The 25,582-nt window shown below is 40.3% G+C and overlaps 1 protein-coding gene across 1 annotated transcript; it reads right to left on the bottom strand.

Moving 5' to 3' along the window:
• Positions 1-1,249: 1,249 nt before the first annotated feature.
• LOC136447681 (uncharacterized) lies at positions 1,250-24,724 on the bottom strand. The gene is made up of 12 exons (XM_066446723.1): positions 24,688-24,724; positions 21,220-21,354; positions 20,651-20,940; positions 12,232-12,364; positions 11,660-12,005; positions 8,603-8,708; positions 7,037-7,195; positions 6,020-6,166; positions 4,738-5,040; positions 3,444-3,581; positions 2,257-2,425; positions 1,250-1,431 (listed from the first exon to the last, which is right to left on the bottom strand). The coding sequence occupies exons 1-12, from the start codon at positions 24,722-24,724 to the stop codon at positions 1,250-1,252; spliced, it is 2,145 nt and encodes a 714-aa protein (XP_066302820.1).
• Between the last annotated feature and the right edge of the window lie 858 nt (positions 24,725-25,582).

The following is a 25,582-nucleotide window of genomic DNA, read 5'->3' as shown; positions in this document are numbered from 1 at the left end:
TGCCAAAGCTTGTTTTGAAATCGTACGTCATCAGAATCGTACGACGTCGTGCGACAAGTTTGACCGCACCTTTACCTTTTGTTAGCTGCCGCAGCACCTTCATCCCAGTTGGTGTAGCCGGTTGAATCAAACGCGGTGCCGTCCTCCCACACGAAAGTGCCCTCGGTGTCTTCATCCGTCAGACCGATCCACACATCTCGCATTTTCCCAGTGCGACTATAATTATGACAATAAAAAGATATTAAGGTAACACTGTTAGCACTAATCAAATATCATGAAAAACATTAAACAATGCAACAAGCATGCAAAAGATGACAAAGAGTACTAGTAGTTCATCTTTGTCACCTGGCTATCTACACACCACTAGCAGGGTGTTTGGCCCAAAACCTAGGGATCCGGAGTTCGATTCCCCTGACATGCCCAGCTGACGTTGTGCCCTTGGTAAAGGCACTAAACATGAGTTTCCTCACTTCACTCTGGTGAAAATTAGAGATCAAGTGTTTGAGGAGAGCCACAACTCGAGCATGTAAAAGAACCCACCACACTTATCGTAGGGGTCCTTCCTGGTAGGAGTAAATAGCCATTCACTAATTTAAAAGTTGGACTAGACAGCTATCCCCATGGTTACAATGTGTCTTGACAGAAGGTTTATTAGATATCTAAAACATAAAATGATTCACCTAAAATAGTAATGGTGAATGTAGGCTTAGCTATGCTGAAATTTTAAGAATGAAATGATTCAGTCTATTTTCCAAAACATTTTGATACAATCCAAATTTCTCCTATTAGAATTGGAGATTGTCCTGGTAGAATTCCAATCTCTACTACGTGTAGTAGAATCTGGAATTCTCCTAGTAGAGATTGGAATCCCAATATTCGGATCCCGATTCCAATCTCTACTAGTAGAGATTGGAATTCCAATCTCAACTAGTAGAATCCAGAACTCTACTAGTAGAGATTGGAATTCCAATCTCTACTAGTAGAGTTCCGGACTCTACTGGATTCCAATCTCTACTGTGACATATATATGTAATAAATACTTTGCGTTTGGGAACGCATCTATAAGCAGCGACGCCTGTGCTGCAGTGCAATGTGAACCAGTCCGTATTGTCCTGATGAAGGTGACAGATGGTCACCGAAACGTCGGTGGAATGTATCATTTGGTTGTGTAAAAAGAGTATTTCTATTCAAACAAACAAACAAACAAACAAACAAGCGGTGGACCTGCCATGAAAGGATAGATTTCCCCTTACCGCTGCCACTGCCTGAGCAGTCGGGTTAACCACTCGTTGTCGGCCCGGCTACGGATGTTGAATAGTTCCGCCCCATCTCTAACGCAGCTTGCCTTTGCATCAGGGTAAGAGAGGGTATTTCTGTGGAGCTTAAGGCATGTGTCACCGCGACGCTTGATGTGTACGGACCGTGGGCAGACTACAATGTCAATGAAAATATTTCATTCGGGGAGAATACTTCATCCGTGAAGTCAGTACATGGTGGTAAGGGCCCCGTCACACTTGTGCGTATTTTCAAGTGCGTTTGAGTTGCGCATTAACATTTTTTTTCGGATTAAGTAAAGTTTGCGGCGAAGAAATTGTTTTCTACTTTGACCCGCCGTTGTGTAGCCTAGTTATTGAACAAAAGAAATGACTTCTTCGGCTGCAAACTTAACTTAAACCAAAAACATGTTAATACGCAACTCATGCGGGCTTGTATATACGCACAAGTGAGACAGGGGCTTAACTTTATTTGGACTATGGGCGTTTTGCACATTATGGCTATTGCTTGTTTGCAGCTACCGTTTAATTTGTGTCTGTAGTCTTCTTTCCCTTATAAGCTAGTCCTACCCCCTCCGTTTGGGTAGCTTTTGTTCTGCCCTGTGATTGTGCACACACCAGAGTCATACAAAAAAGCCCCATTCCTACCATGTCTTTTCGAACAATGGGTTGCTGTAAATGCATTTAATTAAGTTCGTGTGGTTTTTACTTCGCGGTAGGCAGAAAATGGCGTGTTCGTTGGTGTTTTTAAGTTCGCGTTTGAAACAATTGTAGTGCTAGAGTCATAGGTGGGTAAAAAGGTTTCGCGGTGGTTTTAAGTTCGCGTTTGAAACAATAGTAGTGCTACAGTCATAGGTGGGTAAAAAATTTCGCGAACCACCGCGAACATTTATGGTGTTACCCCCCCCCCCCCCCACACACACACACATATGCGGTCACAATGCACCTGTAATGTTTACCAACAAGGAAGGATGTATCGTACCTAACACTGCTGGTCTATCGCCAATAGTAGCCAGGTCAGTCCTCCGGTACCAACGTCCAGGGGGCCCTGGCACTGCCGGATCAGTCCAAGCCGGTAGGTGGCGCAAATTCGTGGACTTCGAGTACGGATGAAGCGTGAAGTGGATTCCATTCCCTCCGTTGATCCCAACCTTGAATGACAGAAATATAAACAACACAATCAGGCCATTATGCGTAGGTATATGATATCATGAATGCAACGTGGAGAACCTTCACTGAACGCTATGCTGCCCCTATAGCTGATGTTGTATCCAGAAAGTGCTCTCTATCCAGAATCCGCTCTGGAGCAGTTTTTGGATATCCAAAACACGTCCCACACCAAGAGTGCAGGTTGGGGATATCCCAGATGTGCTCTTGGGGGAGGAACTTCGTGTTTTAATAGGCGGACACTATCCTCCATGTGATTATCGTAGCCAGAAGGCCGCCATCTTTGTTTTATCCGCGCCGGGTTTGTGTAGAATCAATTCAGCCGCTGGTTCTTTGTAACAAACTTGACCAAAGATAACGACACTCCGTTATGCACACGTCACATCATGTAACTTCACCAGAATGTTTATTGGGTCATGATTTAACAAATGGAAGTCACGACTAAGCTATGGGAGAGAGTGAGTGAGTGATGCGACGTCACAGTGAAAATGGCGACCAGCTCGGAAATGGCGACCAGCTCGGAAAAAGCTTCGCAGCTGAAGAAAAACGGACTTTTGAAAAGCCGTAAACGAAAAAAAAAGGAACCACAGTGTCGCTATATGTCCCCTGTGGAATTTCAAATAGGAATAAAGGATTGATGTTTTTTTATGGTAAGGTATCAAATAGCTAAGAAAGGTTGTATATTTGGCGCAAACGTGTATGTTAATTGAATTGAAATTTCATCTGTGTTGGTAGAAGTCATTCTATATGAAAGTTGAACTACAATTTTTATTATTTCTATCACAATGTTTGGACTTACCCAATTTTCGACTTATCAACTCCAGTCCTTATCAAGGAGTAGACAATCCACTGTCTCGGACAAGGTTGTAATTCGGCATCATATGGCCTTTAAGCAGGCAGCATACATTGTATATATATCATACTAAAAGAAATAAATCCAATGTTCCTTGACACGCTTGAGGAGTATTATAAGAAACCTTAGAGTCAGTGCGGTTTCCCTACCTGTGCTGGGTTCGGCCCTGTACCAGTTGCCCCATTTCCGCCGTTTGATTCCCCTTGTAAGAACTGGATCTGGTGGTAGTTGAGCAGGGTGAAGGACTTGCAGCCATTTGTAATCAGCACGAGTTGAAACGTGTTCCGCTAGAGGAGTGGCAAATAAATGCATATGATAGTTGTGGGGACGAGACATCCTAGCACATATGTAACTCTCTTTTTAAATTTTTTTTCTGAAACTTTATTCAAAAAACATACCATGGATTGCAAAACATACTTCTTCTGTCAGTTTGATACAGTCTTCGCAACCTATAGATCTGCTTGGCGATTACCGTAATGTACGTATCTATGAATACCGTAATGTACGTATCTATGAACATTGTCATGTAATCTCCAAGCAGATCTACAGGTTGCGAAGACCGTATCAAACTGGCAGAAGACGTATGTTTTGCTATACAAGCTCCTTTTTCCAGTTGCATACGGTCTTTGCAATCCATTGGGCCTGCTTGGAGGCTACATTACGGTGCATACTACAATTCAAATCTTCGTCAAAAGAAGTCTGGCCTCAATAAGTCTGCACAATTTTTTGTTTACAACAACAAGATTCAATAGCAGAGCAACCTCTGTTATGAAACTTTTGTATAAATTACCTAGCCTCCAAGCAGGCCCAATGGATTGCAAAGACCGTATGCAACTGGAAAAAGGAGCTTGTATAGCATACTTCTTTTGCCAGTTTGATACGGTCTTCGCAACCTATAGATCTGCTTGGAGATTATAAATTACCGCTTCTATTACTCTTGACTCTCATAATTCAGCCTAGTACTGGACGGCCACATCAAAAGTATAACAAAAAGCGGTGTCATCAAGGCCTTCTCAAGAATTTATTGCAGACCTGGATACCTTAATTAAAAATGTGCATACCTCTGGGGTTATTAATGATACATTGATATATCTTTAGATTCGCCCTTTTTCATGTTTTAGAATGAGTTATGAAAGTTGACATTGTCTATGAGTAAGAGTCCATTTGAAGTAAGTTATTCATTCGAAGCAATAACATACTAATGCGCCAGCAGGAATGATATATGCTAGTTTCTTTAATAAATGACAAAAGCTCAATAATTCTTGTAAATCTCCGAGCAAATATTGGGGTTGAAGATTGTAATCTATTTTTACTTCCTGGCTTCTGTTACAGCTAATCATCCAAACTATCAAACGAGCCAGACAGTCAGAAAACGTTTTTAGCCCCAACATCTGCTTAGAGATTGTAATCCCTAGAAAAAAGGTCGCACTTTGATTGACTTACAAGATTTTGACCATCTCCGCTCGCTCCATAGAGTCCAACTTCGTGCCAGGTTGCGACGTAGACCCAGGTCGCCACGAAGCTTCCATGGTCGGCGGGATAGGCTGTCTGGATGTCCGTGGTTGCTCTGGCCAATATACCGGCATCAGTTGTTTCCCGACGGTAAATGTACCCGCTACGGCCGTGATTGTTGGTCTTGATGTCGGTGAAGTAGGCGGTAATGACCTTGTTGTTGGTCACTGGAAACGCAACTGGTGTATAGCCTGTTACCGCGCCCCCAAAGGAGATGTCACCATTGGTGTTCACCTGTGGAAAAATACCGGGAAGTTAGACACAATGACAAATTGTATTTCATGCATACCATCCTTATGCTTTACAGATTGATTGACAGCTAATGTACTGATGGATTACACTTGGTGATGAAAGCAGCTTTGTTTTCAACATAGACACTAATGTGGGGTCGCATGGCGTAACGGCAGCGTGTTTAGCCCCAAATCTTACAGTCGGTATATAGGCTACAAAAGTCTTCAGCAAGTTGAAGTTGGTAGCCTCAAAATGAAAGAAGAAGGAAGACTGGGAATATTCATCGTTGTAGACACAGACAGTCGACGTTCTTTCGCTGTGTTATCGCTGGTCAGCCATCACAGGCAAATCACGTTGTCACCTACGACGAAGAGGCAACGTGATTGGCTGATAGCTTTCTCTCCAACAACACAGGGGGGCTATCTGATTGGCTGGTGACGGCTGGCAAACCCCAACGCAGCGAGAAGGACAGATTGCAGGCACGAAGAGATCGCAGACAAGTGCGCCAGGGTCGTTACTTGACATATATGAATATAATGTAAACGTTGGCCTGGCGTAAGAGGGCGCTACAAATAAACCGCTACTACTACTACTACTACTACTACTACTACTACTGATACTACTACTCCTACTACTAATACTAATACTAATACTACTGCTACTACTACTTTTACTACTGATACAACCACTGATACTACTACTCCTACTACTACTACTGATACTACTACTGATACTGATACTAATACTTCTACTGCTACTACAACTACTACTTCTGTCAGCCAGTCCAAACAGGCCAGGACAAGTACAGACTAATGCTACAAATAGACACGCGCAAAGCAAGACCTCCACTGGAGGCAGATCTCCTTCACGGAGGTAAGCAAATCAACAACGACAACAACAAACTCAAGCAAATTAATACGTATATGTAAAAATCCACCCATGACCATTGTTCTATCTAGAGGGTTTGGCTGAAGGGACTTACCCAAAGTGAATTGTAGGTATTTCCAAAGAATGGAAATGGGATTCTGAGACTCTGTTCTCCTGATGTGCCGTCATCAGCGCGAGCGTCCAGAATGTCTGCAGTACGGGGTCCGTACGGGTAGAGGGCAGCATTGCTCACCGGAATTATCTATAGGCCAAAGGTCACGATTATAGTCATGCGCAGAGGGTCCAGTTTCATTTCATACCTTGTTAAAAGTATCTGTAGGAGGCCTCTTTGTTGGAAATGTTGGCGTTTTTGAGCTGGAATTGACAGGTAAGGGTTGTGGCTATTTCATTTAGTTAGAAAAACAGGGTTTTAGCCATGTTTGAAGTGTCCGGTACACTTTGAAATAGGTGTAGTCTGGATGTGTTCATTTCTTGTATAGGGGGGTCAAAGGTCATCTCGCCATGTTTTGATAGAATTTCACCAGTTTGCGCCGGTGGAAAATCGGCGAAACTCATTATATTGGCACTTTAGAGGTCAGACTACGCTGCCAATGTGAGTTTTCTATGATGTAAACTTCAGGTAGGTGACTTTTGAAGGCCTTTTCCTTATATGTTTACCATTGAAAGTCTAGGGGCCTGTGAATGGTGGACTTCAGCCTATGGCAATTGGGATGGAGATCTTTTTCACGACAGTGATGCGGAAACTAAGCAGAATGTAGTAGTATTAGACTGGTATTATTCCGCAAGGCGGGTAAAAGCTGTTGGTAGCCAAAAGAGCTAAATTGTAAAGCTTTGTCATTACATTGGTTTTGAGTAACTGTTACACTTTGTCATACAGAACCCTAAAGATATTAATAAAAATATCATGCAAGTTATTACAACCAACATTATTTCCATATTGAAATAGATTCTTTATCAACATATTAACATTGCAGACTTACATTTTAAATGACATACATACATAGATATGCGATGAATTATGTACTATATCAAAATTTCACATCATTGTTCAAAATGAATTTCAAAAGGACCAAGATTGACTAGGCTATGGAAAAACTAAGAGTGAACCTACATGAGATGAAGCTACTGCCAGGGAACCCAGCAGACACGCGGTCAGAATGAATTGTCGCATATCGTCTCGTCTTGTCGTGTCGCTGTTTAAAAGCTGACCTTGACCTGATCGAGTTAAGTGGTGGCACGTACCATTGAGTGGAAAAGCCCGGGGGTGTCGCTGAAGAGGAAAGTTCTCTTTTATTTTGCCTGTCACAAATATGAAAAATGCTATTTGAATAAGCGATGTGGCAAACAGTCGTTGATTACGACAAAAATTAACATAATTGATAACCGAGGTGCTTGATCTTGAAAAGATTGCATCGACGCTACCCAACTCCGCACACGCACATACACATACGCAAACACACTCACACACATACACACACACACACATACCCACATACAGACATACTCGCACATACACATACACATACACACACACACACACACACACACACACACACACATACACATGCACACACACACATACATCCACACACACACACACACACACACACAAATACAAACATGCATACACACACACAAACACATATACACATGTCATTAAGTTCAACGACCTTTCCTATATGTCAATTACATAAGTGACTGAACATGAATGTTGTGCCTTTTGGTTGCTCACTTATCATAATCGGTACTTAATTCCTTTTTTATTAATTTTGGATATTATTGTTTGTTTGCTGTGTGTAGATTTCAAAATTCCTATAACGAACTGAAGTTGCCTTTCATCTACTATATCTTCCATGAACAGCACAATCTTAATTGAACTAGAAAAGGATTCTATTATAGGACACAATAATACCTCTGAGTCATCTTCTTGACACAACGCCGCGGGGCATACCTTTCAACAAAGGAAGGCGTTATTTCATGTGCCATACGACCCAAAACAAAACATGCATATTGTTTTTATACTATCATCCATTGTATTCAGATTGCACTGAACCTAACACATGGTATTTGATAATAAATCAAAAGAACAAACGGACGATGGAGTACACCCAGCGATGGTGCACGTGGTATGAGGTAACTTCTGGGTTATAGGTCATAGTTCATTACCAATTAACGCACCAGCTATACCACCTTGTCACGTACATGTATCTTCCGGCCAAGTAAACTAATTCAGAATCAATTTTTCAGTGCCTTTCAAGCGTGACGTATCATTTTTTTAAACCAGACGAAGCACTCATTCGCTGAGGGCAAACCTAAGTCAAGAACTGTAGAAAACTGTTCTTGTCATTTTAAACAGAATTAACCGTCACCAGCTTGCTATAACGAAATAATGACTACGTGTCGTAACATTTTATGTGACTTTTCTAACACTGCCTACGGCTACAGAAGACAGCTTCCTTCCTTCCTTCCTTCCTTCCTTCCTTCCTTCCTTCCTTCCTTCCTTCCTTCCTTCCTTCCTTCCTTCCTTCCTTCCTTCCTTCCTTCCTTCCTTCCTTCCTTCCTTCCTTCCTTCCTTCCTTCCTTCCTTCCTTCCACCCTCCCTCCCTCCCTCCCTCCCTTATCTTTCTTTCCTTCTTTCATCAAAGATCTAGAATCTGTACAGTAAATATATTCTCACCTGTGAGACAAAATGGACGACAACGTTGGTGATCTTACATGTACTACTGGCTTGCAGTTCTGCTACGTAATGCATGGGGTAACTTCTGTCTAAAATGTCGTCTAACCTGTTTGTGGTACTTTTAGAATGTCAAAGTACTACCTCTTGTGGCGACCGTCAAAAAATCACAGCTTGTTTAACACTTGAGTGGAGTCAACAGTGTCTGTGATCTTTGATCTGAGATTTGACGCAAATTGAATTCTTATTCTCGTGAATGTCTGTAGAAAATAATATGATGATATGGATGGATCATGATCAGATGTATTTATAACCTCTTTATAGTCCTACACAGGAGCCCAACATATACATTTCTGGTAAAAAAAAATAAAATAAAATCATGGAGAAGTAGTATTTGCCGAAATTGTGATTAGGCCATGTTGATTTGATTATGTGGATGACATCCTCCGGGAACCCCAAAACTGATGCGAGCGTGTGAATAAGATTTTTTTAAAATTTGCCTACATTATGAAATCTACGTGGTCAGGAAGGTTGAAAGTATGACATACTTAAGTATAGGTTCTTTTTTTTGTTCTTTCAAACCTTTTTTGACTTTGGAAATGATTTTAAGACATTAGTATCGTTTTCCAATATTTTTTCTACAATTTGCGACATATATCTGATCAGTTTGCAGTTATTTTGTATGATTTACAGTATGGTGAAAAACATTTATTTTTTTTTATTTTTCAAATCGGACGAAAACTGATGCGCGCGCGGATGTCATCCAGATAATCAAATCAACATGTACATGGCCTTACGTCCCGTGGGCATATGTCAAAGGTACCCCTATACCAAATTGCAGGTCTCCTGGTTCTAATACCTGGACACAAGAGCCCCAAATAAACATTTTCTGGTCTGAAAATAGCCAAAATGATCCCCAAGAAACCAATTATTTTTAAGTGGTGTATGACAACAAGTGTAAATAAATTCCTGTTGGCATATATATGTCCTAGGAAACACCATGCCGAATTCCAGGTCATTTGGTTTTAATAACAGGGCACGTAATGGAGTACAAAATACACATATAAAGGTGCATTTTCAAGCCATGTAAGCAAAGAGATAATCATCCTAAAGAATTTGATAATAAATTTAAAGCAGGGTCTTTAACTGTCAACATCATTTATTCGTGCAGATCGTGCGACAAAGTAAAGGCAATGCAAACATTACATCATGAAACTGAGAAATCAACATAACTGAATTCTTGATGTTACTTCTTGAAAAAAATGTAGATCAATTGACAATTAACTTTATTGCATATTCATGCCCAGCATGGGCTAAATGCATTAGGTAACATAAAGTAAAAGAAATGGAACATTGTGATATATTCCATCTAAATCAATATGCCATCGTTCTCTGCTTTTATGATATTTATCTTGAATGCGAATTCATGCTCGAAAGATGATTGCAAGTGACAAAATACAATACATATGATAATATACAAATATACAAATACCAGTAATAAGAAACAACCAGAGTAAGACGACCTCATATCTTCGCCAAGGAGTATTATTAGTAACTATGACTATCACCTAAGTTGCATAAGACTATAGTATACGACTGATAATGCCTACTTCTACATGCATGACTTGCACATGTCACAAATATGAAATCGCTATTATTCACGTTATGCATATATGACAATATTCACGACATCATCTGACCTACATGACATGTGTCACTAGTAAAAATTTTCATCGTTCACCGCTTAGGTATAATATATTTCCCATTTATTATACATCAGATCAATTGATAATCGCGAACGAAGCTTCATATGATACACGTATTAAGCTCCTGTCATTTAGCAACATTTAGATATAAACATACGTAAAAACGCTAGCAAAAAGATAATCTTCTTGGCTAAGGTGATGAACATACATATAGAACAATGTGCTTATTAGTAATTTACTGTAAGATTCTATATTCATCATCGTTCATTGGTTTAATATATTAGTATATATATATAAATACATACATGCTTAGATTAAAAATTCCTAGCTTATTTAGAGACCATTTTGTCTCTATATATGGCAGCTAGCCATCCATTGCTCCTAGGACATCCACGTAACATACCTAATACATAAACCTAAAAATTTCTATATCTTACATGTCAGTAAATTGTTCCGCTGAAAACCAAATCTATATACCCATTCTGGCAAAGTTCCTGGGTGCAAGATAAAAATCAAATCTTGTAAGTTCAGATCCTATAACCGTTTAAGTTGAACTCCATTATCGCTGCAAAACTTTATATGAATTTATATCTATGTGTCAATCCTCATAGACTGTTAACATATTAAAGTCGAAATGATTAAAAGGTGTTTATGGGCTCAACTTCAAAGCTAACGTCTGCAGGACAGGTTGAAAAAGTTGAAAAAGTGGCATTCAATTTGTATGTAGCAACGGTTTTGTTCTGAAATCTAATTGTGTTGTTACGCAGTGAATCTAAGATAAAGAGCCATAGGATGACTGAACAACTGACAGACTGATCAGCATCTACAGAATCTGACGTCTTTTGATAATTCGATCATCAGAGATAGAGTTTAGATACTTCTGCGGCGATTACGTGCTTTATATGGGGGTTCCTCCATCTGTGAATCCGATACTTTAAGGCTGAAGGTTTTTGACCTGTGAATTTGGCCTTCCTCGTAAGTTTTCCAAGCATCATCGTTGGACTTAGCAACAGGCACGTTTGCGGTCTGTGGGTTGCTTTTATTCGCTAATGGCCCAAGTTTGAATGCAGCCTTGTACATGGCGTTAGTCCGCTCCCTGTTAGCCCATGTGTGCAGAGTAAGAGGGTTGCTATATACGGCCATAGCTAATTTCTCTCTAGCAATGAGACCTCTTTGTTTTCTGCCATAGTTACCAACGAAAACCATATCTCGGACTCTACGCTTGATTAATGTATTTGTTCCATAAGATCGAATTTGTGCATTTCTTGCACGTATTCGACGATTCTGTGCAATTGCAACTGCTGCAAATCTAGATTCTGTGCCGTATGCGTAAGAGAGGGGCTTATGATCTAACCCGCTTACTGTAGGAAGGGACGCCTCATCTGCTGAAGCACTGAAAGGTACGTTCTCGTACTGCCCAGATGACAGAGGCACCTGCAGTGTCAGAGGGAATGACAGGGGGCGCCCCGCGGTGTTTTCGTAGTTGTAGTAGTCATCTCCGATTTCCCAGTAGTGATGCAGTGACGCGGGCCGCGTGTTGTAATAGTCGTCGGGAATCTCCCAGTAAGTATTGGAAGCCTCAGGTGGCGAAGTTGCAGTATTTTGGTACTTGTAGTAGTCGTCGGGAATTTCACTGTATTGCTGGTCATCACCTGAACATGAAGCTTGCTGACTGACTCTGCCACTAGCTTTATCGGGACCTGTCATACTGCGGGTAACATTAAAAGTGACAACATGGCCGCTGGTCCCAACGATCCTCCATTGACTTAGGGAGGTAATACTGAGAGGAGACCCTACCGAAGCATGGGCAACCTGTGCAGCTTGGTTATCCCGTGAACAACAACTTATTATCTTTCTGACAAAACAAGTTGGAACCAGTGCAACCAGGGTAACCCCTATCACAGCTAATAGCGTGGTGAGACCCACATGTAGGGATCTTCCCTTTCCTGGTTGTGCCGTCGCAGTTGGGGCTGTGTAAGGATTCGTCCGATGCTCCTTCTCTGAGTTTTGCATACCTTCTGTCACCCCCTTGTGTTCTATCTCCCTTTGCTCTGGACACCTTGTACCATGGTCAGGAGTTTCTGACAGAGGTATCGTGAAAACATGTCGGTATGTCTTCCCCCAGACAGTGTTGAGGAAACACGATACATTCCTACCATCTCCCTGCCCAAAGACAGCTGTGCCATTTCTACTGTGATTCGCGTTACCGTGTTTACCAGCTGCGGCATCATACAGAACTACAGCAACACTCTGCGATTTGTAGGATTTGTTTGCACAAATAGGAACGATTCTCAAATTAGTTTCTTGACCCAAAGCAACGTCTACGATACCTGCATCTTTCCATGCTTGTTTGCACAAGTCAGTGATGTTTTCAGTTTGATTGTCTTGTTCTGTGCCGATGGATATCATCACAAATGGCAGGTCATATTTGATTTTAATTTTCGTCCGAATGTTCATAAATGTGCATCGACTTATCGGTTCGACGATTGATCGAGCTAGCATTTCGGGGAAATCATGTTGCATTTGAAGATGATATTGCCTCATTTTATATGCCCGAGTAATACAGAAAAGGTCTTCATTAACCGTCACTGCAATACGCTGCTGGGATTGGAGAGATTGTCGGTAATCAAGACTCCAGCTCATCGCCAAAGGAGTAGAATCGCCAGAGGGAAGTAATTCATTTTTACTGACTTTAAGGATTTGTAACTTGTGGAGCCCCTTTACAGTTTCTCTAGACAGATACTTCAATTCATTATTGCTTAAGTCCAAGTTCATCAGTCGTCGCAATGACCTGAATGACTCTGGATCGATGCTTTGGATGAAATTTGATTTCAACGAAAGTTGGCCAATATTGTCCAGTCCATAAAACCAAGATGACTCGATACGTTGCAATGAGTTACTGTCCAGTAACAACACATTCAGGTCGGTGAGATTTTTGAAACAGTTAGGATCCATGCTCTTAATATTGTTGTGTGATAATGATAGACTATAGAAAAAATGTGGAAACTTCAAACAATTGAACCAATTCTGCTTGACGTGAGTCAAGTTGTTGAAGTCAAGGTTTAGGAAACTTAGTCGAGGAAACGCAGCCAGAGTGTTCCCTTCTATATCTGTTATTCCACATCTAACCAGAGAAATGGACTGCGTGGTAGACTGCTGATCATAAGGTGGTCGGAGTTTCTGAACGGAGAGTATCCCAAATGAGAACCCTCGAATTGTTACATGTCCATTGTTAGGAAGGCATGTTGAGTTTGGTTGAGAAGAGTTTAGCACATTTCGTTGCTGTTGCTTCGTAGTGCAAAGGATACATGTGGTATCTTGAGGAGTGCTGGGCCTGTAACGAGTACCCTTGTCAGTTACTGATTTACCGTAGGATGAACATGAGTTCGTAACCTTGCACCCAGGAAAACATGCCGGGTCTAGACTTCCACATCCCGCCGTAATAATGAGAATCAATAAAATCTGCTGTATTACTGTCTTCATTCTAGATCATAAAATGTTCTTTCTAATACAATATAAACTTCAAAAGGATAGGCTAAACTTTCGAATTATGTGGTATTTTAGAAATAATCTAAAGGAGTCTTGAATTAACGACTATAGAAGTTCTTGCTCTTTTTCAGATTCTTGTACTTGTGCGGTGTTGTTATGACTTAGATGAAGAGGCGAGCAATTTGTCGGTTGTCCTCCCTGAAAAATAAACATACGTGCATATCATCATTTGTCACCTCATATCTACTTACTAGCTATGGACACTTTGGCTGGTAATTGGTAAGTTTGTAGTTTTCACCTGTATGTTTTGATGACAGCAGGGAACTGGATGGTACCAACGGTTGAAAATGCTTGTTACTGACTAATTGCATTTATTTTGGATAGGCTAACGGTGTAACACAATCCAGTCTTGTCAAAGGGTTAATTCCCTTGATCATGGTGAAGAATAAACTACCGAGTGTAGTGGCTAGCTTTTGGTCCAAATGCGAGCTTCTGATTCGTCAGTCTATTCTGTCTATATGACGTTAGTGAAAAATGCCTTTGATTCGGGGCCATTGCTACAAGCCAACTCATTTTACTATCTCACTTCATGAGACAACTCAGGTATCTATGGTTTTGACGAATGTTTGACATATGTTTAGCGCCGTCAAAAGTGCCATACGTCTTGAAAAAATATACAACGATGCATTATCAAATTCTTAGTTTGCCTGTGGAAGATTTAGATTCTGCAACTACCAGTCTTTAATATCTAAACCGAGTGGAATGGTGCCGTTGTGCATTTTCCTAGCCTCTACCGGGCCCCGCGGATCGCTTGGAAAATAGTAGAAATTGGCCAAATAGAGTGAATTGTATGCTAAGAGAGTTGGCTATGGAGACAGGGTCCAGTCTGGAATCCTAGGAGTTTGCAAGTGAAACCCTGGCAAATATTCTCTCTATAGCCCGCGTAGTTAGTCTGGTAGAGACTAGCATTGTCCTATCTATGTTTGAAATGATAATTGAAAGCTGTGAAAAATCTCAAATATGCCATTGAATAGACAATAAAAAAAACATATATCCAGCATCAACTCAGTTGTTTTGATCTAGTTTAGACTAGAAATTTAGAATTTTCCCCGTTTGGTAACACAGTCTGTGAACAAGATCTTGTGAAAACGTTTGCCATTCGACAGAAGCAAAAAAACATAGGGAACAGATACACAGATATGCAGACATATCTACACAGTCTATTATCAATATTCATCACATTTATGTAAAAGATATATTCCATTATTCATAAAGCTTAAGCTTCTCATCGACTCTTTCTAGCTTGGCCATTATTGAAAAAAAGGACAATTGAAGAACGCACGAGGAGCGCAAACAATACCTGCTCACAAGCTGAAAATCATAAGCTCCGCGTAACATTTCATGTTTTTTTCCGTCGAAAAACTAAAAATCTAAAAAGAAATCTGTTTACGCAAAATACAATTGAAATTAGACCTCTTTTTTCCTACAGATGATGTGACATGATGTGGACGGTCTGATTTTCTAGCCATTCTTGGTACTGATAACAAGAAGGTTGTTATTTTTTCAAGATGTACAGAATGCAACAATCTTTCTTTGAATAATAGCAAATCCATGAAGAGATTTACTGCTTATGAAAATACACGATCCGATTTCTGTTTAGAATTTGAATAAGGTCGTGTGGTCCAAGGAACGGTGACAGCACCATGATTATCAAACTAGTCGTATCGTGCTGTCAAGTCTGTCATCTCATATTCATTTTTTGTGTTGAACGTTTAGGTTGGCAACGCCTTCTTGAGCTTGTCTGAAACTCACCTTGTATATCAGAGTTACTCCTTGACGCTCTGACGCTCCTCTCTCAAGTGCCCTTCTTGTAAGTCGTCAAAGTAGCATCTGCGGTCTGAATCACGTGGAGTGTCTTTCCTTCCCAAGTCTTGTATGTAGCTGCGGATGTTAACACAAAAATGAGTTGGGATTCTCTGCGTTTCTCTGCTTTTTGGTAAGCTTCAATTTTGAGGCTGGCTAGACATATATCTAGTTCAAATACCCTGCCTGATGATCACGAATTCAGGATAATGTCTTTTTGTTCAGGGGCGCCACCGATTCATTCGTGCTCTTCAATCTATGTAAGATGGACTCGGAGGTGGGAAAAGGCTAACGAATCTTACGATGTTGGCGTCACACATTACACAGTAAATGCAAGCTAATGGGTTCTTTCCAGAAACGTATATATCTCATTGTTTAATTGGCAATAGTCAACAGATAGGCGGATCGCTACATGATAGCCTGATCACAAGACACATTGTATGTCAATAACGTCAAAAACAATTGCAATGTACTAAAGAGTTTTATCCCATTCACCTTTTAGCACGATATGTCAAAACAAAGGTCAGCTCCCATCGTTCCAAAACATCCATGATTGACTAATTTGATTGTCTCGTTGAAAGGGCTGTCATTTTTATATACTTACAGCATTCAGTCATATGTTCTGATCGTGAGATTTTTATTTCATGTTTACTTATCTAACGCTACTACCTGCTTGAATTTGTTAAAAAAAGGAAGAAACAAAATAGTGCCTTACGTTGATGAAGGTTAGACATCCAGGTAATAAGATACACAAGATACTAACAGTTGCTCAAGCAATTGGACAGATTTTGAAGAGTAACATCGTGGAGGGATCGATGTTAGCCCGGCAAAAGTTTATATTAAGAAAAGGCCGCAAAATACATATTTAGCAAAATAACCTCTATCCCACTGTAGAGTTGTGTAGCCTTTTTTCACTGTACTTCCTTCCGCCCTGGGGGAAGATAAAACTGTCGAAACGTCGGCACTAGTTCAAATTTTGGTTGTGATGAAATAAGAACTCTATATATATTTAAACTACCAACCTGATGAATCTATCTAGGAATGTAGATGATATTTTTGTGGTACTAGAAAAAGCACAAACTCTTACATACCTTCCTCACAGGACCACAAACCCAGATTTCTCCGTCGCTATGACTGTCCGCCTCATCTGGGGTTGACTATATGAGACGTGTGGATTTATACAGTGGACAGGGTAGTTGATGAAATTCCATCTCGCAGTTTCATCAGATGCCACCATCCTGTCATCATCTGTATCAGCTCATTTAAATGCATTGTCTGGGGTGGTCTGTTTTTTTACATTGATGAAAGTCCCGTGTGCTGGTTTATGCTGGCGGCGATATAATCGATATTTTTAACCTACAAAAGATGCTACATGTTTCTACAAAGTCTCCGAAGATTTTATTGTACGTCATATTACAATGAAAATTTGTAAGAAGCGAAGCATAAATAAATGGTATACCGGTAAAGTACGTAACAGCTAGGGATGTGCACCAGTGCCCAGTACCGGTATGTTACCGCGCAAATCATTTAGGTTTACAAATTGCCAATGTACATGTACCGGTATTGTATCTGAATAAATTTTTGACTTATATTCTTACCGTAAAAAACGTGTTACTCATACCACAAAGATATTGATGTGGAGCTGGAAAAAGATTAAAACACGGTATGGTCCGTAAAAAAATGTACAATCTTTTTATTTGAGATCCTCTTGAAAGCTTGGGTTCTCTGTATAAGATACCTGCAGTCTAAATAAACATTCTTTTAACTGTTTATTCATGTTTCTGCCATCATTGAGGACCACAGGTTTTGGCCCATGTTGTCATTTATATGAAACTCTTCGTTCCCACAAACTACCTGGCTGGGTTAGGAAATTTGACACTAGCAAAAGCCTCTAGATACTTTTGAAAATACATTTACGAATTCCCCTTAAAACTCAATTGGAGAGGTTGAGGAAACTGAAACTCGTTTTTTATCATACTTATAGATAGAGGGATATCCTTCATATACTTTACTTGGATCAGTATTTCCTGGAAGAGAGGGTCGATAGAGTTGAGGGGGTGCAACTTCCAAAATTGAGACCCAAAATATACTGGGGTGTGCCCCTTAATGCGGTGGGGAGCTCACAGCTAACCACTTCCGATATATCAGGATCAGTACCCTTTCTAAGTCTTGAGCATGACCTGGTCAGGGCTTGAACCCATAAACTCTGGTGTAGCAGGCCACAGTCTACACCCTCCCAGAATAGACCCGGGTATTATTTGGCCTAGCCGAGATCATACCCACGGGGTATAATTTGGGCTTCAGTACATGGGGAATGACTATGGTCTACATTATGCACATACCCCCTGGACCAGATCATTCCTTATCGATATCAATTTCGCAAATGAACCTGTATTTCTAAACTTCTTCTTCTCCTTTTCATCCTGGCGGACGGTCGGTTCAGCGTCGGTGGACTCGTCCGTGGGCGGCGATTCCAGCTTTACTCTTGCAGTGTTTGCCACAAGCAGCGCAGGTGAAGGCTGTTGTTTGGCATGGTGTGTGTCTCTTTTGCCTTCTGGCAACCTCGTTTAGCTCTAAGTCGTGTTCCACTTTTTTGGCACCTTGGTGGAGTTTGTGAAGGTTGAAAGTATGACATACTAAAGTATAGGTTCTTCTTTTTTGTTCTTTCAAAACATTTTTCGAATTTAGAAATGATTTTACGACATGAGTATCGTTTTCCAAAAATTTTCTACAATTTACGACATATATCTGATCAGTTTGCAGTTATCTTGTATGATTTACAGTATGGTGGAAAACATTTTTTTCAATTTTTGAAATCGGACGAAAATTGATGCGCGCGCGGAAGTCATCCATATAATCAAATCAACATGGCCTTACGTTCTGTGGGCATATGTCAAAGGTACCCCTATACCAAATTGCAGGTCTCCTGGTTCTAATACCTGGGCACAAGAGCCCCAAATTAACATTTTCCTGTCTGAAAATAGCCCAAATGATCCCCAAGAAACTAATTATTTTTAAGTGGTGTATGACAACAAGTGTGAATAATTCCTGTTGGCATATATATGTCCTAGGAGACATCATATCGAATTCCTCTGGGTCATTTGGTTTTAATACCAAGGCACGTAAAAGAGTACAAAACGCACATAAAAAGGTGCATTTTTAAGCCATGCAAGCAAAGAGATAATTAAACTAAAGAATTTGACAATAACTTTTAAAAAACGGGGTCTTACACTGTCAACATCATTTATTCGTGCAGATCTTGCACAAAGTAAAGGCAATTCAAACTTTATATTATGAAACTGAGAAATTAACATAACTGAATTCTTGATGTTACTTCTTGAAAAATGCAGATCAAAAATGCCATCGTTTTCTGCTTTTACGATATTTATCTTGAATGCGAATTCATGCTCGAAAGATGATTGCAAGTGACAAAATACAATACATTTGATAATATACAAATATATAAATACCGGTAATAAGAAACAACCAGAGTAAGACAACCTCATATCTTAATAAGTTGCATAATACTATAGTATACGACTGATAATGCCTACTTCTACATTATTTGCACATGTCACAAATATGAAATCGTCATTATTCCCGTCATGCATTTTTGACGATATTCACCATTATCTGACCTACACGACATGTGTCACTAGTATGAATTTTTATCATTCACTGCTTACGTATCATGTATTTCCCATTTATGATCGCGACCGAAGCTTCATATGAAACGCGTATCAAGCTCCTGTCATTTAGCAACATTTGAATATAAACGCTACCAAAAAGGTCATCTTCTTGGCTAAGGTGATGAACATACATATAGAACAATGTGCTTCTTAGTAATCTACTGTAAAGTTCTATATTCATCATCGTTGATGGGTTTTATATGATATATATGTACAAGCTTATATGATAAATTCCTAGATTATATATAGACAATTTTGTCACAATGACAGCTAGCCATCCATGGTTCCTAAGACATCCGCGTTGCATACATAATACATAAACCTACAAACTACTATATTGTACATGTCAGTAAATTTTTCCGTTGAAACCAAATCTCTATACCCATCCTGGCAAAGTTCTTGGGAGCAAGATAAAAATCGAATCCTGTAAGTTCAAATCCTATAACCGTTAAATTTTAACTCCATTATCGCTGCAAAATTTATACAAATCTATATCTATGTGTCATTCCTCATAGACTACTAACATATTAAAGTCGAAATGATAAAAAGGTGTTTATGGGCTCAACTTCAAAGATCGCGTCTGCAGGACGCTGCGTCTGAAAAGGTTGAATAAGTGGGATTCAATTTGTATGTAGTAACGGTTTTGTTCTGAAATCTACTTGTGGGCAAAAACCGGGTACATTTTAATTGTTACACAGTAAATCTAAGATAAAGAGCCGGATGCATAAGATGACTGAACAACTGACAGACTGATGAGCATCTACAGAACGGATGTCTTTTGATAATTTGACCATCAAAGATAGAGTTGTTTAGATACTTCTGCGGCGATTACGTGCTTTATATGGGGGTTCCATCATTTGTGAATCAGATACTTTAAGGCTGAAGATTTTTGACCTGTGAATGTGGCATTCCTCGTGTGTTTTCCGAGTATCATCGTTTGACCTGGCAACGGGCATATTTGCGGCCTGTGGGTACGACATGTTTTGGCTGCTTTTGTTCGTTAATGGTCCAAGTTTGAATGTGGGCTTATACATGGCGTTGCTCTGCTCTCTGTTAGCCCGTGTGTGTAGAGTAAGAGGGTTGATATATAAAGCCATAGCTAAATTCTCTCTAGCAATGAGACCTCTTTGTTTTCTGCCATAGTTACCAACGAAAACCATATCTCGGACTCTACGCTTGGTTGATGTATTTGTTCCATAAGATTGAATTTGAGCATTTCTTGCACGTATTCGACGATTCTGTGCAAATATTGCAACTCTAGATGATGTGCCGTAAGAGAGGGGCTTACGATCTAAACCGCTTACTGCACGAATGGGTGCCTCATCTGCTGAAGCACTGGAAGGTACGTTCTCGTACTGCCCAGACGACAGAGGCACCTGCAGTGTCAGAGGGAATGACAGGGGGCGCCCTGCGGTGTTTTCGTAGTTGTAGTACTCATCTCCGATTTCCCAGTAGTGATGCAGTGACGCGGGCCGCGAGTTGTAATAGTCGTCGGGAATCTCCCAGTAAGTATTAGAAACCGCAGGTGGCGAAGTTGCAGTATTTTGGTACTTGTAGTAGTCGTCGGGAATTTCACTGTATTGCTGGTCATCACCTGAACATGAAGCTTGATGACTGACTCTGCCACTAGCTTTATCGGGACCTGTCGTAATACTGCGGCTAACATTAAAAGTGACAACATGGCCGTTGGTCCCACTGATCCTCCATTGAGTTAGGGAGGTAATACTGAGAGGAGACCCTACCGACGCAGCTTGGTTACCCCATGAACAACAACCTAGCTTTCTGACAAACCACGATGAAACCAGTGCAGCGAGAGCAACCCCTATCACAGCTAACAGCGTGGTGAGACCCACATGAAGGGATTTTCCCTTACCTGGCTGTGCCGTCACAGTTGGAGCTGTGTAAGGATTCGTCCGATGCTCCTTCTCTGAGTTTTTCATACCTTCTGTCACCCCCTTGTGTTCTATCTCCCTTTCCTCTGGACAGCTTGTACCATGGTCAGGAGTTTCTGACAGAGGTATCGTGAAAACATGTCGATATGTCTTCCCCCCGACAGTGTTGAGGAAACACGATACATTCCTAGCATCTTCCTGACCAAAGACAGCTGTGCCATTTCTACTGTGATTCGCGTTACCGTGTTTACCAGCTGCGGCATCATACAGAACTACAGCAACACTCTGCGATTTGTAGGATTTGTTTATACAAATAAGAACGATTCTCAGATTAGTTTCTTGACCCAAAGCAACGTCTACGATACCTGCATCTTTCCAAGCTTGTTTGCACAAGTCAGTGATGTTTTCAGTTTGATTGTCTTGTTCTGTACCGATGAATATCATCACAAATGGCAGGTCATAGTTGATTTTGATTTTCGTCTGAATGTTCATAAATGTGCATCGACTTATCGGTTCGGCGTTAGGTCGAGCTAGCATTTCGGGGAAATCATGTTGCATTTGAAGATGATATCGACTCATTTTATATGCCCGAGTAATACAGAAAAGTTCTTCATTAACCGTCACTGCAATGCGCTGCCTGGATTGGAGAGATTGTCGGTAATCAAGACTCCAGTTGATCATCAAAGGACCAGAATCACCAAAGGGTAGTAATTTATTTCTACTGACTTTAAGAATTTGTAGTCCGTGGAGCCCCTTTACAGTTTCTCCAGGCAGATACTTCAATTCATTATTGCTTAAGTCCAAGTTCCGCAGTCGTCGCAATGACCTAAATGACTCTGGATCGATGCTTTGGATGAAATTTGATTTCAACGAAAGTTGGCCAATATTGTCCAGTCCATCAAACCAAGATGACTCAATACGTTGCAATGAGTTACTGTCCAGTAACAACACATTCAGGCCGGTGAGGTTTTTGAAACAGTAAGGATCCATGCTCTTAATATGGTTGTGTGATAATGATAGACTATAGAAAAAACGTGGAAACTTCAAAACGTTGAACCAATTCTGCTTGACGTGAGTCAAGTTGTTGAAGTCAAGGTTTAGGAAACTTAATTGAGGAAACGCAGCCAGAGTGTTCCCTTCTATATCTGTTATTCCACATCTAACCAGAGAAATGGAATGCGTGGTAGACTGCTGATCATGAGGTGGTCGGAGTTTCTGAACGGAGAGTATCCCAAATGAGAACCCTCTAATTGTTACATATTCATTGTTAGGAAGGCATGTTGAGTTTGGTTGAGAAGAGTTAAGCACATTTTTTTGCTGTTGCTTTGTAGTGCAAAGGATACTTGTGGTATCTTGAGGGGTGCTGGGCCTATCACGAGTACCCTCGTCAGTTACTGATTTACCGTAGGATGAACATGAGTTTGTAACCTTGCACCCAGGAAAACATGCCGGGTCTAGACTTCCACATCCCGCCGTAATAATGAGAATCAATACAATCTGCTGTATTACTGTCTTCATTCTAGGTCATAAAATTTTCTCCCAATACAATATAAACTTCAAAAGGATAGGCAAAACTTTCGAATTCTGTGGTATTTTAGGAATAATCGAATGGTGTCCTGAATAATTAGCGACTAGAGAATTTCTTGCTCCTTTTCAGATTCCGGTGCAGTGTTGTTATGATTTAGCTGAAGAGGCGAGCAAATTATCTGTTGTCCTCCCTGAAAAATAAACAGACGTGCATATCATCATTTGTCATATCATATCTACTTACTATAGACACTTTGGCTGGTAACTGGAGTCTGTAGTTTATGTTTTGATGACATGGGACTTGATACAAGTAGTACGAACGGTTGAAAATGCTTGTTACAGACTGATTGTATCTATTTTGTAGTTGCCAATGGTGTAACACAATCCAGTCTTATCAAAGGGTTGGTGGTGAAGAATAAACTACCGAGTGTAGCGGCTAGCTGTTGGTTGCAAATGCGAGCTTTTGATTCGTCAATCCATTCTGTCTATATGATGTTAGTAAATAATGCCTTTAATTTGGGGCCATTGCTACATACAAGACTACTCATTCAACTATCTAAAATTAATTAGACAACTCTGGCATCTATGTTTTAACGAATGTATGACACATGTTTATCGCCGTCAAAAGCGCCAGACTTTGAAAATAATGTACAACGAGGCACGACCAAATTCTTACCTGTGGAAGATATAGATTCTGCAACTACCAGTCTTTAAAATCAAAACCAACAATCGAGTGGAATGACGCCATTGTGCATGTTCCTATCTATGTTTGAAATGATAATTGAAAATTCAGAACTTGTGAAAAGTCTCAAATATGCCATTGAATAGACAGTAAAAACAACACATGTCCAGCATTAAACTCAGTAGTTTTAATCTAGGAAGAGTTTAGGCTAGACATCTAGAATTTTCCCCCGTTTGCTTAAGTCTGTCTGTCGTATGGCAAACGTTTTCACAAGATCTCGTGAAAACGTTTGCCATTCGTTAGAAGCAACAAACATAGGGGGAAGATACACAGTTATGCAGACAAATTTACAGTCTATTATCAATATGCATCACATTTATGTAAAATATACATTTCATTATTCATAAAGCTTTCCGTCGACTCTTTCTAGCTTGCATTGGCCATTGTTGAAAAAAGAAATCACAATTCATGAACGTACAAGGAGCGCAAAAATATTTGTTCACAAACTGAAAATCATAAGCTCCGCATAACAACATTTTATGTTTTTTCCTCGAAAAACAAAAAATCTATAAAAAAACTCTGTTTTCGCAAAACACAATTGAAATTATACCTTTTTTTCCCTACTGATGATGTGACATGATGTGAGCGGTCTGATTTTCTAGTCATTCTTGGTACTGATAACAAGAATGTTGTTCTTTTTTTCAAAACAGAACGCAACAGACCTGTGCAATGGCCGAGTGGGTAAAGTGTTCGCCTTGCATACGGTAGGTCGTGAGTTCGAACCCCGGCCGGGTCATACCAAAGACTCTAAAAATGGTACATACTGCTTTCTCTGATTAGCAGTCAGCATTTGGGAAAGAGTATGACAGTTAAACACACACCACTACCAGTGGACTAGCCCCCTGCTGTAGTGACTTGCACAAAGTTGTGTGGCCCAAGGGCTTTGGAACCGGATATGGGCGCCGCCTTATGCACCTTCGGTGCGGAAAGGACTTTAACTTTAACACAGAACGCAACAATCTTTCTTTGAATAGCGGTAATAGCAAGTTCATTAAGCTTATAAGCGAATGTACTCAAACCAATATCTGGCTAGAATTTGAATAAGGTGGAATGACTAAGAAACAGAGACACCACTTTCATTACAATTATCAAACTGGTCGTATCGTCAAGTCTTTCATCTCATATTCTTTTTAGGTGTTGAAGTAACGGCAACGCCTTCTTGATCTTGTCTCAAACTCACCTTGTTTGTCCCTGACTCTCCGACCCTCCTCTCTCATGTACCCGCTGGTAAGTCGTCTAAAGACAAAGTAGCCTGCGGTCTGAATCACACTTTTCCCCCAGTCTCATATGTAGCTGCAGATGTCAATACAAAATGTATTCTATGATCTTTGGAAAGCTTTTAGTCAAAGACAAAGTCTTTGATTTCAAGGCTTGCTAGTTGCATCTATAACTTGAATGTCATGTCAGCTCAGAACAATTCCCTTTTTTGTCCAGGGACGCCATCATTTCTTTTGACGATTTGTACTGTTTAATGTATATATATATGTAGGGAGGACTCGTTAAAGGGAAAAGGCGGGCGATGCTGACGTCGCAAATGGCAAAATGAACACAATCTAAATTTTCTTTCCTATAAGTCCTCTTTTCTCATTGTTTAAGTGACGATATTTATATACGGATCTCAATGTCATAGCATGGTCACAGACTCTACCAGACTAACTACGTATACACCAGCTATAAGGAGAATATTTGCCAGGGACGTTTGGCCACCAGATGGTTTCAGTTGCTAGCGGGCGAAATATTGGCTCTCGCCGCGGCACCTGAACTGACTCTATAGCAAGTGGCTAATCATTCTTTTTTGCCGAATTCTACGATCCATACGCCCGTAGGAAAATTAAAAAGTGCGCACAATCTTTCCCCAACATTTAACAATTGAAAAAGAATAACAAAATTTTTCGTAAAGCATCAAATTGAAATTTTCTTCAACAAAATATAGATTTTCCTTTTTTCCCTTTAAGAACAGCTTCACGCTCTTTTATCCGGTAGTATGTAAGTAAACACAAAATAAAATCTAACGGCACATGGAATGATCAGGAGCAGATTAAATGTCTGATTTGATTGTTTCGGTGAGAGGGCTG

The sequence above is a fragment of the Branchiostoma lanceolatum genome, chromosome 13 (assembly GCF_035083965.1).
Source record: "Branchiostoma lanceolatum isolate klBraLanc5 chromosome 13, klBraLanc5.hap2, whole genome shotgun sequence".
NCBI classification, from domain to species: Eukaryota; Metazoa; Chordata; class Leptocardii; order Amphioxiformes; family Branchiostomatidae; genus Branchiostoma; species Branchiostoma lanceolatum.
The sequence above is the reverse complement of the archived record's forward strand: the minus strand, read 5'-3'. Positions and strand labels throughout refer to the sequence as shown.

Coding starts and splice junctions, on each gene's coding strand:
- LOC136447681 (XM_066446723.1), bottom strand. CDS start 24,724: ATGAGAGAGGAGGGTCGGAGAGTCAGGGACAAACAAG. Junction 12,006..12,231: donor GAAAGGGAAGATCCCTACAT/GTGGGTCTCACC, acceptor GCAGTATGACAG/GTCCCGATAAAGCTAGTGGC. Junction 5,041..6,019: donor ATACCTACAATTCACTTTGG/GTAAGTCCCTTC, acceptor ATTTTTCCACAG/GTGAACACCAATGGTGACAT.